At 35.2% G+C, this 13,277-nt stretch overlaps 1 protein-coding gene across 9 annotated transcripts in view; it reads left to right on the forward strand.

Moving 5' to 3' along the window:
- The window catches only part of LOC130649065 (ankyrin repeat and fibronectin type-III domain-containing protein 1-like), a 39,270-nt gene extending 27,368 nt beyond the window's left edge, over window positions 1-11,902 (forward strand). For 8 of the 9 annotated variants that reach the window (XM_057455257.1, XM_057455258.1, XM_057455261.1 and 5 more), the window contains 19 exons: window positions 67-233; window positions 1,795-1,845; window positions 2,668-2,746; window positions 3,010-3,113; window positions 3,501-3,610; window positions 3,969-4,047; window positions 4,508-4,621; window positions 4,982-5,079; window positions 5,367-5,457; window positions 6,346-6,462; window positions 6,898-7,051; window positions 7,212-7,353; window positions 8,026-8,139; window positions 8,427-8,522; window positions 8,606-8,728; window positions 9,893-9,936; window positions 10,030-10,195; window positions 10,309-10,416; window positions 10,724-11,902. In XM_057455257.1, the coding sequence (XP_057311240.1) occupies window positions 67-233; window positions 1,795-1,845; window positions 2,668-2,746; window positions 3,010-3,113; window positions 3,501-3,610; window positions 3,969-4,047; window positions 4,508-4,621; window positions 4,982-5,079; window positions 5,367-5,457; window positions 6,346-6,462; window positions 6,898-7,051; window positions 7,212-7,353; window positions 8,026-8,139; window positions 8,427-8,522; window positions 8,606-8,728; window positions 9,893-9,936; window positions 10,030-10,195; window positions 10,309-10,416; window positions 10,724-11,647 (2,881 nt within the window). In that variant the 3' untranslated portion in view covers window positions 11,648-11,902. The remainder of the gene's footprint in view (window positions 1-66; window positions 234-1,794; window positions 1,846-2,667; window positions 2,747-3,009; window positions 3,114-3,500; window positions 3,611-3,968; window positions 4,048-4,507; window positions 4,622-4,981; window positions 5,080-5,366; window positions 5,458-6,345; window positions 6,463-6,897; window positions 7,052-7,211; window positions 7,354-8,025; window positions 8,140-8,426; window positions 8,523-8,605; window positions 8,729-9,892; window positions 9,937-10,029; window positions 10,196-10,308; window positions 10,417-10,723) is intronic. The other variant, XM_057455259.1, reaches the window with a different exon arrangement.
- Window positions 11,903-13,277: the final 1,375 nt, after the last annotated feature.

The following is a 13,277-nucleotide window of genomic DNA, read 5'->3' on the forward strand; positions in this document are numbered from 1 at the left end:
TTGCATAATGCATTCATATGTCATATGACTGTGAGAATTTACATATCTTATATATTGCTGTTTTAGCCTGCGACGTAGAGCAAGCAGTCTTGATTTTCTACCAGAAGCAATACATAAATCAACCCAGAATGGAACAGCAAAAACTAGTCCATTCGCTCGCACAACCTCCATGTCACAGAGGTCCCCATTTCGTAGAAAATCACCATTTACTGATTCAGACACTTCGATAACAGGTACGATTGTTGTTTTTTAACTTATTTTTAAACGCAGGTGTCGTTTACTACTGGAACAGGAATTTATTACCTAAACCATGTCCTTGTACAAGTAGAAATTTTGTAGAAAATATCCAGTGTGTTACTCAGGTTTCTCACTCTGACTGGGAAAACTTGATACTTTCCAAGGACCGTTGTTTTTTAATATGAATTTTAATGAATGACATTTTATACATTGAAATTAGTTAAAATTGTATCACTTTGGTCTGATTGCAATACTTTTTAATATTGCTTTTTGGTTCCCTGTAGTGTTTCTTTTCAATGCAGTAAATGTTATGTTTACTAAAGATGTAAAATCTAATTTTGCAACATATATTTGTGTTGTGCTGTATGCGTTTTTATAAATTCATCTAAGGTGTAAAAGTGTTCGTCATCTTAATTTTGTGAAACTTAAAAAAATTAATGGTGATCGACAATGTTAACATTTTTCAGTTAATGCGATGATAACTTTTTAATAACATAAAATTCTAGAGCTCTACAACGTTGCTTCAACTTTTTACACGGGATTCCTTTTGCTACTTATTTTACTTATCACTTTTATTTGCAATTGAGTCAGACGCAAGTGTTATATTACGAAACTTGTTTTTGACACAAAAAAAAACTCAATAGGCTTGCCTTTCTTAACTGTCATCTGTCATCACTCATGTTTCGACCATAAACTGGTGATGGTCTAGGTATTCGTTTTTTCTCGTTTAATCAACTTGAAATGTTTTGGGTTATCTATAAGGCCAGTGTTGTTCTTCCAAAGTCAAGTTGTCTTTTCTGCTAAAGAATATTTTAAAGTTGTTTATAGACGAAACAGCAAGAGTGAGAATATTTATATTTATGATGAGTAATGTCCATTAGAAGTTACTTTGTAATAAGTGAACTGAAATCTATGTTAAATTTTAAGGCTGGATAGTTTTTACTAGCAAAAGCGCCTGGTAAATACGAGTTTCATAAAATATTTTCAACCCTCTTATTTGAATTCCTTACTATACTCGCCCTACCTGCAGACTTCTTTGCTATTGTCGTCAACAGCCAGGGATAAAACAGCTTGTGTTTTTTTCTTCTACAGACCTCCCTATCTTTAATATTTATAAGAAAGGGTTGATCAAATAATTAGCTGTATTATGTTTTATGATAATGCTATTGATAATTTTTTTTTCTTTTTACACTCGTTTGTTATAAGCATAGTGTATTTTCTCTCTCATGATGGCCACACTAAAATTTGAATCCAAAATATTGATTCCTCCTAAAATCTCTTAAATAACCTAAAATTTCGACCCAAAATATTGATTCCTCTAAATCTTCTAAAGAGCCTAAAATTTGTACCCAGAATATTGATTCCTCTAAATCTCCTAAAGAGCCTTCTTTTACATTCTGTTTAAATACACTTTCGGCTTGCTTATAAGCTGGTAATCTCCATGCTGGAATTATACTTCACTAACTTTTAATTTTCGGGAATTTTCGCAAATTAGTTATTCTTTCAAGAAAGAGTGTGAGTTTTTTTTAAGAAATATTATTTTTTCTTCTCCATCAGGTATCAAAGAACTTCGTTTGAAAGCTACAAAAAGGAAATCGGGATTAGACGGTGCGTATGTTATGGAAGCTTCTTAATGCCTTCTTATAATTCTGGGATTTGAGTTTGGGTGTAATCCGAGCTTGATGGCCAGCAATCTGGAAAACCTGTTGTACACAGGAAATTATTTTTGCCTGAGAAAAGAACTGGACGGATCTGGATAATTTTTTTTTTTTTTTGGTGGAAATCTCGGATTCGATTGTAATGTGTCATTTTTTTCAATATCAATAAGCTTGTGCTAGCAAAAAATTTTATCATGGAATATGAAGAACGTCAGTTTAACACTAGGTCGCAAACGAACTTCCTGCCGTCAGAATACTGACCGCGCTTTTTGTTTGGTTACTTCTAATATTCTTTACTCACCTTTGTTTTAAGCGCGAATGGCCTCGCTCACCTGAGAAAATATAATTAATTCTTGTACTTTTTAAGAGGGTAAGATGTAACCACGCTGGCTTGTGCTCATTGGTTGCGTCTAATTAGTTTGCGTCTGATGTCCTTGAAGAAAGCTTAGTTCACTAGGCCAAACTAAACCGTTTTGACCACCTATATACTGCATTAGACTTTGATTCATTACAACAACTGTCCTTCTTCGTCGTGTGTGTGTCATCGTGTGTAAATGTTGCCAGACCCGATATAGGATGTGCACCAAGCTTGAGTTCTGCATCTGCACATTATGAAATAAGATGTCCATTATTTCCAATGAAAAATAAGTATAGAATTCATAAACCTGTATGCTGTAGAGATGTTTGAACGCATTTGTAATAGCCATATACTGTAGAAGCTCTGTTTTTCTGGTTTTGAAACGTTTGTAAATGTTTTTATTTGTCCCCTCAGCTTTATTTGATGCCATTGAAAGACAAGAGGTGGACGAAGTGCGCAAAATGATCAATATTATGGAGATTAACATCAACGAGTAAGTTTGTGGAGTTGTTTTTTATGGAGGTTAACATTTAAAGAATATCATTAAGTGCAGTAAAAAGACGTGTCATGATGGTAAAAAAAGACGTGTCATGATGGTAAAAAAAGACGTGTCATGATGGTAAAAAAGACGTGTCATGATGGTAAAAAAAAGCGTCAACTTTATGAAAAGTGATACTCCATGTTACTTATTTATATTTGTGATAAAGTATTTTTCTTATAATGCGCCATAATTAGCTTATTCTTTGTTAAATGTAGGGTGAATCCTGATCAGTTCACTCCGTTGGATGTTGCTTTGATGTGTGGTGAAACAGAAATCGCTACCATTTTGTTAAATCATGGTGGAAAGGAAAACCCAGTTTGTAAGCATGTCTTTTTCTGTCTGTTACAGTTTTATCTTTGCGTGCCTGTTGTTGTTTTTGTTGTTGTTGTTTTTGTTGTTGTTGTTGTTGTTGTTGTTGTTGTTGTTGTTGTTGTTGTTGTTGTTTTTGTTGGTGTTGGTGTTTTTGTTTTTGTTTTTGTTGGTGTTGGTGTTGGTGTTGTTGTTAATTTTGTTGGTGTTGTTGCTGTTTTTTGTTCCTGTTATCAATCAAGTTTTTAACAACATTTAGTTTTACCCACGGGGATACCTACCACTAGTTTGTTTGGTTTATTAAAGAATTGACTTCCTAGCAGAGCAAACTGTTTTATACTAATAAGATAGACCGGTTAGTAAATTGTTCTAAAATGATTTTGTTTGCATTTTGTAGTTTTGGATCCTTCAGAACGTGCACAACATCTGGAGACCCTTATTGAGAATGCAGACAAGAACGTAAACGATTACACCGCAACTATTGTCAATTGCATTGGGGACGCCAAAGTATGTGTATTTTTTTTAGTCAAAAAAAGAAAGATTCCGTAGTACAGCGTGTCTGCCGGACCTCGAAATCAGAAATATTTTATAGTGTGTAAAGAACCTTGTGTGAACCTTCAATTGTGCCTAAAAATTGAGAATGTTGAAAATATATTCAGCCGAAGTTGTGATATGTTTTCCTTTATAATCTGAATGTTAACGCCTTTCAAATTTGTTTACCTTACCACCAAAACCTCAAACCTTATGTCTGCTCGATTTTCTCTTTCTGCATGGATATCTTTGTGAAACATTTAAAACCAGAACATCTGGCTCCAAGGCTTCACTTTGAGTTGACATTATGTTTTTTATTGTTTTTATTTCGCAGGATAACGAAAGACAACTCCGAGAATGGGAATGGAGATTGTACATGTTGCGAGTCATGCAAAATGGATTCTTTTCTACAGGTAGATTACAATGTTATTTTTATTGTCATTTCCAAAGATATGACATCTACGAGTCCTAAAAACGGGTGGTACCGAATGACCGAGCGTTTCCTATTTATGTGTTGTTGCAGCAATTGTAAGTTTTTAACAAATAAATATATACCCGCCTATCGAAAAAATGGACAGAAGGGGGCGTTAAAGAACCGGGCGTTAACAGAAGTGGGCGTTATAGATGAAGGCGTTACTAAACAATTCATTTTTTATCTGGACGTTTATGCGGAAGGAAGCCGCCGGGAGGGGAAAGGGGAAGGGTGAAAGATTTTTTCAATACCTTAATAATTAATGTTAAGTTTAAAAGCTCTAGGAAACGTGACTTTAGGCACATCTTGTAGAATCTAAGTGTTAGTAAAAACTGTTTAATTTCTGGCATACCTCCCAGATTGCTGCTGTGCTAACTTTTCGAAAATCATGTTATTTATAGAGAAACCGTTACAATCACCCTCCGTGGCTTTGGCGCCGCTCTCCAATGAAGCCATCGTTGTTTCACTCTCCTCCACAGCGACTGAAGGTGATGACATGATTACGAAACACAAAGGTAGGCTAAGAAAAATGTTTTCAGAATTTTGCCGTTGTTTAGTAAGGTATAATCTAGAATAGAAACTGATGGACAAATTAATTGTACAATTAAAAGCACAATTCGATAGGTTAGTTTTCAATGAATCCTGGGATAGAAGTACTAATTGGTATCAGCCCAAGTATCTGGGATAGATAACTTAGCATCTTAGATAACTTACAGTCCAAGCAAATTAGAGATGAACAAACTACCTACGAAAGGACCTTAACATAGAAATACTATTTGGTTTTAGCTTAAGTATCTTGGATGAAATTTCTCACAGAGAATTGATTTTAGATCAAATTACCGGTCGTGTGATGTTTTTTTTTATTTACAATATAGTTGAATGGAGTCGAATGGAAGATTTTTCAGAAATTGTCGGACAAGAATTAATAACGGATAAAAGAGTGGTGACATGTACGATCAAAGGCTTGGAAGCGGTTAGTTCTTGTTCGATGTTTTTTCTGTGTAAAAGATAGAATGGAAGGATAAATTCAAGTTAGCTAGAAAACTAATGAAAGGACATCTTGCAGCTAAAAGAAAAGTTACTTTTGTATTTTTCTTTATCTGTAGCAAATTATTACTCGCGTGCTTGTGTTTCAATAACTTTCAGAATAACGTTGTGTTTATTTTTCATGAAGGTGATGCTTGTAAAACTGTAGACGGATGATTTCTCGAACAACGAAAATTAATTGCTCTTTGTTTACCTCTGCGTCCTGTAATTTAGAATATCAATTGGTATGTCCGCGTCCAGTCGGGAAATATAAAAGGCTTTTCACCATACGGCTACCCCGAGCCTCGTGCTGTGAAACCATCTTGTAAGTAAAATTCCATGTGCTTGTCATATGCCAGAACCGCAATTAGAACCTCAAGCACTTCAGAGACTAATTAAGGCTCCATTGACACTATCACCTTTTGTATAAATTTTCAAATGTTTTTTTTTGTTAAAATTGTGTGGTGGGCCTATCGCAGTGTATGTCTGTGAAAGGGCCTTAATTGCACCTGTTTACTTTAAGGAAAAAATTCGTATAATGTTTTGTTTGAAAGTTAAATTTTTAAAACACGTGGTGATCAGATGTTATGACTCACTCTGCTATGTTTTTTATAAACTGTGAAAGATTACAATGAGTTATCATTAGAACATGATGAAAACAGTGTGCTATACAAAAGTTTTGTTTCTGTGCGTACTTCAGTCGTTGTTTGCATACGTTTGTTTGCGCATCGCATGTCTTGAGAAGGACTCGCATAAGCACGTGGAAACCAGACCATGTGTTTTTTTAATTATTTTCGCACCTTTGTGAATATGGCTATTAATTTGTTTGATCAAATTTTTTCAACCGTGTTGTCATTGGATTTGTCTTTTGAGATGGGTAGGTCGTTCATTTTTGTTCATCGAGTTTTCTTTAGAAATATTTTTTATTACAGATATATACACAATTTTTTGTCTCGAGTTGATTTTCGTTAGTTTTGGGAATTAAAATTTTGGTTAACATGCTGTTAAAATGAATCGTGGAGTATGTAAGGCTTGTTTCATGATCGCCTGGACTGCTTATTTGATGGGCATCCGGGTGGTTAGTTTCGTGACCGTATGATTTTATGAGCATCTTGCGGCTTATTTCATGATCGTCTGAGTTCCTTGTTTCCAAATCATCTGCTCTCTCGTTATATTCAGTAATGTGGAATGTAACTTTATAATTTTCTTTTAGCATGGCACGAGTGTGATAACAGCGTACCGAGATATTATGGCGCGAGTGACAAGCTGTGTTCACTTGTTGATAGATTGCACTCCTTTCAAAAACATAGTTTGGATAAACATTCAGATGGTGAGTTTGTTTTGTTTTTTTTTGTTAAAAAGATGCTAGATTTGTAACACGGCATGTTCTTACCAAATATCAGCCTAAATGTTCTTATTGTCATAAAAATGAACTTGTAATCAGCGTTTTGCGACGCGCTGTGCAAAGCAGCATTTGCTGTCCACTTAATATGTCCGTTCAGCGGGAAAAAAACAGTGACAAAAAATTTTGTAAACCTATCAGAAGACTAAAAATGCATGCATAATTTGACGTCCATCAATTTGATTTAATAGAAATTCGTCTTAAAGGCTAATAATAGTTTTTCTGGTTGCATGTAATTACTCTTTTGGAAAATGTGTTTGAGGCTTACGCACGAGGTTATGATTTTTGGTTCGTAGACAGTCATGGTTACACATATTTGCACAAGCTTGTGTACATTTGTTTGGAAATATTTTTTCTCTCGAGACACTTCTGATGATGATTCACCAACGAGTCCACAAGCTTTGTCTCGTTCACCCAAACCACCATATGGTAAAAAGAAGGTAATGATGAAGCGGGTCAGCAAGTATACAAACTTGATATTCAATTCAGCTCCGAAGTTACTGAAAAAAATTAAAGGGTATGTTTTTTATCCTTTGTTGTTTGTTTGTTTTGTTTTCAAGCTTTAAAACCCATTAATTTCACTAGAAATCTTTACCAAAAAACCTTAGACCCAGCTCTCTTCCAATGTCACCAACATTGCGTTGAAATAAAGTATTTTTGCCATTCCTTCGTTTTAGTCGCGGTATATATTTAGCCGCTCTTCTATACAATGACGATTTAAGTCGTGTTCTCGTGACGATGGATGAAAATTTACCCGTTGTCGAGTGCGATGAAAACTACTCGAAATCGTTCAATCAAGAATTTTATTGGTTCTCCAAGGTATGTAGATTACTGTGTTTTTTCTATGGATCGTCTCAACATTGAATAAGCGCCTCCATTGAATAAGCGCCTTTCTCAAAGGACAACCTTTTTCCAATAAGCGCCCCTTAGGGGAGTATAGAAATAAATCCTCCTTTCATTTACATGAACGTCCAAAGTCTTTAGAAATAACACCAATTTGAAAATAACAATAGAGTATAACTGTTTTGAACTTAGCCTTAACGAATGCATTACTTACACCACGATGCTATAGCTGGTTGTCCTGTTGTAAAATTTTGGTTTCCAGTGCGTAAGATCTTGGGTTAAAAATCGGGCCGAGTAACGTCAGAGTGAATCGATAACTTCTGCTTACTGTTCAGCAAGAGAACAGGATTGATATCTTAGGCGGTGGTCTAGTTGAGCGATTCCTGTGTTTACACGCATTGCATATCGTTTTTAATTTTGGACTGGTGCTTCTCTCTTCCACTTTTAAAGAATGAAGAATGTGAAGAATAACAACAAACAAGACATTGACAAGCTTTCAAATGTTATATTCGTAGGCTTCCTCAATTATTAAAAAAAAATTGAATTAAAGGAAAAACAAAAACGATTATCCTATCGATTTTCTGCATGAGCCCTAGCATTATTTTTTCTCTTAGTTGATTATGTTTCCAACCACTATTTTTCTTTTAGGCTTCGTGTACATGGGAGGACATTCAGCACATGCTCTTCTTCTCCAACAAATCGCATTCTTCACAGTCTGTTCAAATCAGAAGAAAATTACTCCAATCCGCTTTAGTTTTAATGGTGTGTTGCATCAATGTTTCGTATTTTTATCAATCATCTTTTCCACATTTGAATTTCATCCATGATTTTAATACACTGCTGTCCTCATTTTATTCATTTTATTTATTTTTTCAACCATCTATTCCGTGTGTTAATCAACAGTATATTCCGAATTTTATCATTCTTCTGTTGCGCATTTGTTCTGAACTCAATCGACAGCAATTTAATTTAAATTTTATACGATGTCACTTTGTTTCCATTTTTGTTGTTTCTTAACAATCGTTGACAACCTCGTTTCCAATCTTTAGAATGCCACTGGTGTAAACGACCTGGGCCCAATACACTACAAACCATTCAAGGACGCCCACGGCAGTATTCTCCTTCTCACAGTAAACTGTATAAAGGTTCGTTTAAACTTGTGCTTTTGTATGCAGACTGTAAACAATGTTGATTCGACGTTGACAAAACAAAATATGTTTGATTGTAGAAATCGCTAAGTGGGACTCGGGCTTTAACGATGAAGTGGATACCCATCCAAAAGTTACTGAAGAAAACGAATTCCATAAATGAGCAAGTTATCGTCCCTGAAAGACTCATACCGTCTGTTCAGGTAAGGCTCCAAACACACGCCTAGCTTTTATCAATATTTACAGTATTATCTCCAATTAGCAGACACCTCTGATTAGTGGACCAAGTTTTATTCACTGGCCGTTTTCTGGTCAAACTTTTATAAAAAGCTTTAGGCAAATTGGTTGGAGTAGTAGCTAGGAGTTTTCCATTTTCGCGCGAAGAAAATAATAAATGGCATTTCTTTTAACATACCATCATAGTGACAAGGTGATCACGTGGATGAAAACATTACTCACCTTGACGTTACGAGAAAGTATTTCGAGAAGCTTAAAAACTATTTAAACGGATGAGAAGTATTAAACAATCAAAAAAAAAAATTTTTGCACGAAAATTATACTGAATATACTCTAGTATGTCCAAAACGAGGATATTGTTGAAAGGATGGAAATAAGTCGAGGATGAATAAAGTATTTAAAATTATAATTTCGTGGGGACAATATGTATATGAAAAGAACCCATTAAGACCTCTTCATTAAGTTAAATGATAGTTCAATCCAATGCAAATTCTCGATTTGTTTCCTCACAGTATGTCTTTTCAATTGAATTACTTTACTATCAAGCTATTTTTTACAGCTTCAATCTTTTTAAAATTTAGCTGTTTTAATTAAATTAAGATAGAGAAAAAAGCTGCTGTACTATCTATGAGTTTTTTAAGCAAAGATGAAGTAAAGTCAAAAAAACATTTTCAAAATCAACGATTTCAGGATGACTTGAAAGAACGTTAAATCGTTTTTATGTTACAATACTTAATATCTTTTATGTTTGTAGAGTTTCTAGGTAGTCAGAACTTAGGAGGGGAAACTTTCAAATTTTTCTTTTCGGCGGAACGAACAAAAAAACAAACAAACAAAACAATATTTTATTAAAATGTGTATATAGCTATGTATTTAAGAATCATAGCTAAGAATTCGTGTGTGTCGTATATTTTACCGTTTTTTTATCTGGACAATGTTGCATATAAAGTCTTTTTTTTAAAAGAAGATAATGTTTTTTATTTCATTTTGCCGCGATAAACATTGTCGCGTGTAAACTCGTGATAAGCATATTTGTCGCGTGTAAACTCGTGATAAACATATTTGTCGCGTGTAAACTCGTGATAAACATATTTGTCGGGTTCAATTGATCGTATGCATTATGCATTTAGGACCAAGTGACTTGTCATCGAAGGTCAAGGATGCACCTACCAAAGTAAATATCTCCTTGTTATTTTTTTATTTTAGTAAGTAAGAAACTGAGTAAACATGGTTTAACTTAAGTAAGCGACTTTTGATATTTTTCTAGGGGACTTTACCTTGGCTATTTAAAACTGCGAACTACCATGGACACACTTTCTGTAATTGTTCCAAACAGTCATACGAATGTTTTACCATACGTTAAAATCCAAGACGTTCCGAACGTAACCAAGGAAGAATGGAAGTGGCTAAAAAATAAAAATAGAAGCGCAGAGGTACGTCCAGGTTTGTATTACGATAACGAGGCTGCTCCATAACGAGGCTGGTTGTATAGTGTTTGATGTTGTCAATAAGTTATCGTGTGACCTCTTTTTTGTTGTTGTTTCAGTCCGAGGACGACTGCGAAGGAGAAATTTCACCGAACTTGCGCACGTTCGAGAAACGTCTCAAAAACGCGGTTAATAAGTTGTTCTCGCATTTGAACATTCCGACAGAGGTAGGTGATTTTTTTGGCTGTTGTTCTTGTCGTTGCCGTTGTCGTAATTGTCGTTTTCGTTGTCCTTCTTAGTGTTGTTGTTGTTGCTGTTGTTGTTGCCGTTGTCGCAATTGTCGTTTTCGTTGTCCTCCTTAGTGTTGTTGTTGTAGTTGTTGCTGGTTATGTGCTACTATCACCCCTAAAAAAAGTAAATACAATAAAACTTACCTCAACATATTGGCATTTTTTCCTGTTCCTAAATTTTGGAGGAAGTAAGTTTATGCCTGTATTTTAAATAACTTATTCTTATTTTTTGTATTTCTTTAAGTCCTTTATGTCACATCGAATATACGACCAAGAGGTAATCGAGTTAAATTCCGAAGTTCTGTTTATCCTGATATGTCCGTCCGCAGACTCTATATGTACCCCACCGAATCAAACAGACCATTTTTCTAATCTGACGGCTTACTCGGCGTTGCCCGTGCAAGCCTTTGAAATGGCCAACATGATGACGTATCAACCTAAGGTCATGTCGTCCTATAGCAGGTTGTCGAGTATTCTAGAACTTGAAAATTTCTGCACGCAACAAGCTTTACGAGAAACTATTTGCCATAACGAGGGAAAGAACTTGAAGGAAAGGGAAGCGAAATTGTTAGAAATCCAGCAATCCGTGGACGAATTGTGGCGTTCAAGTCGTTGGGTTTTAGACACGCTACAATCGTGCCAAGATAAGAACTCAAATATCGCTATACCTCTGTCAGCGTTTTATAAATCCAGTGAATGGTCGCAAGATGATCATAATTTGTCCGTTTCTAGTATTTCCACTCTATCTGATGACTCGTCAGAACATGACGAATGTCGTTCTTGTGATGTGAATGATATTAAAACCGATCTGGTCCTTACTATATATGCTACGAGTGAGGTAGGCCTGTCAGAGACATGTAGTACAGAGGTTAATATTACGGAAACGACGACAACGCAAGACATTATACAGATTGCAGCAAAACAGTTTTTAAAAGATGACGTCAAACTGGAAAACGACGGTGACGGTGGAGACGGATTGGAAATACTTTCAAGCGATAATCTAGACCAATTAGTTTTGGTGGTTGTCTCAGGATCGCGCGAACGTTGTTTAAGAAACGATTTAAATTTGATGAATCTTCAGAATCCGTGGGAGAAGGGAACATTGCATTTGCGCTTAAAAAAAGATGCTCTTCGGGCTACGAAATGGGGCCTGTCGACCGCAGTTTAAAAAAATTGTAAATTAAAATATTCTATTAAAAATTTTAATTGTATATCTCTCCGTACAGAGACTATATTTTAATATAACGCTTAGCTATAAGTACCACATAAAAATGGCAAAAGAGGTTTTCTAAAACATTTTTTTCGGCGTTTTTGTCCTGATTTGCCAGGAATAAGTTGATAACTTTTAAACCAATCTCTCTTTTGTTAACGTTCTGTTATTTATTAAAAAAGAATGATGCATAAACACAAACTCAAACAAACCGTTGTTTTGTTTTAAAATTTCTGCGTCAGTTGGTAAAATGGCGGATGCACTGCTTGTGTAGCGTCGTATTTGTCCTGGAATAGCCAATCAAGAATTTCAAATATCCCGTAATCCCTGTCCGCTATTATTTGGAAAAGGTGCTGAAAACTTTACACTTTTAGCATTCATCATTCTCGATAAGAAAATATCAGGGATTTTTCTATGTAAAATAAATACTCTATTGTCTCTGATATTTTTAACTTGGTTGTTTTTATGGCAACATAAAGGGATACCACGAAATGCACGGGGGAACGAAGATGGATCGCTTTCTTGTTCAAAAAAGTTGATGTGTTCATCAAATACCTCTGTTGAGAATGCTCAGTGTTTGATTGAAAATAATATTTCGCAAATTTGTCTTCACGATAAAAACTCCCACAAACTGCAAAATTCGCTATCAGGTGTTAGTTTTCGTTCATTGCGCAACGGTTTTCTCCGTCAGAAAGAAAAAATCCCTGGGGACGAGGTTGTTCATTGTCAAGTTTTTTTCCTGCATTCGCGAATAATATTTTCAACGAATTATAAAAGTAAAAGAAGGGATATGGACTTGGATATGGATATGTAAAGCAACAAACCCTGAAGATGAGATAGACTTTAATGATGAGATAAACACTTGGAAAATCACGTTGTTAACGAGGATGTTTCTGACAAAAATTATAAAATAAAGATAGGCAAATTAAATATTAATTTACAAGCTCGTCCCCAGGGCTCTTCTACGCCTATGACATTTTGATTAATTCAAGCATATTGTAGGTAAATCAAGCGTGTCAACTGTCATTTTACTTTTATTTTCCTGACCATCCTGACTGCTTTGTGAAGAAAGGCATGTCTGTGTAACCTGAAAAGTGTGAATTTAATGATCGTAAATTTAATGCTAATTCTTTAAAAACATCAAATTCCATTCCTTGCCAATCGAAAACAAAAATTCCTGACAATCTTGTAACAACTTAGCACTTTGAAAATTTCTGACTTTCCTAACACAATTGTGACCTTTTTTTCAAATTTTAAAGTTAATGAAAAACTACAAAGATCCACCTTTGATGAAATCACTTTTTATTCGCTAATTAGGTGTCTCCTATATTGCCGTTCAAATCGACAGGAAACGGGTTTCTAGAAGCCCACGGTCTAGTAATCTATGGTCTTTGGTGAGTAAAGAGAGAAATCTCTCGGCTAATTAGATTGCTTGTCAAAAGCTTTCCAATTCCTCTATAAGGATTTGACTGTGGTTCTTTTTTGGAGTTAATACTAATATGGATTGTAGTTTAACCCTATTCGGTCCGGGGTTTTTTGAACATACTATGACCGGGGGGCGGATTCCGCCCCCCCCCCCCCCCCCCCC

Source organism: Hydractinia symbiolongicarpus, chromosome 7, assembly GCF_029227915.1.
Source record: "Hydractinia symbiolongicarpus strain clone_291-10 chromosome 7, HSymV2.1, whole genome shotgun sequence".
NCBI lineage: Eukaryota > Metazoa > Cnidaria > Hydrozoa > Anthoathecata > Hydractiniidae > Hydractinia > Hydractinia symbiolongicarpus.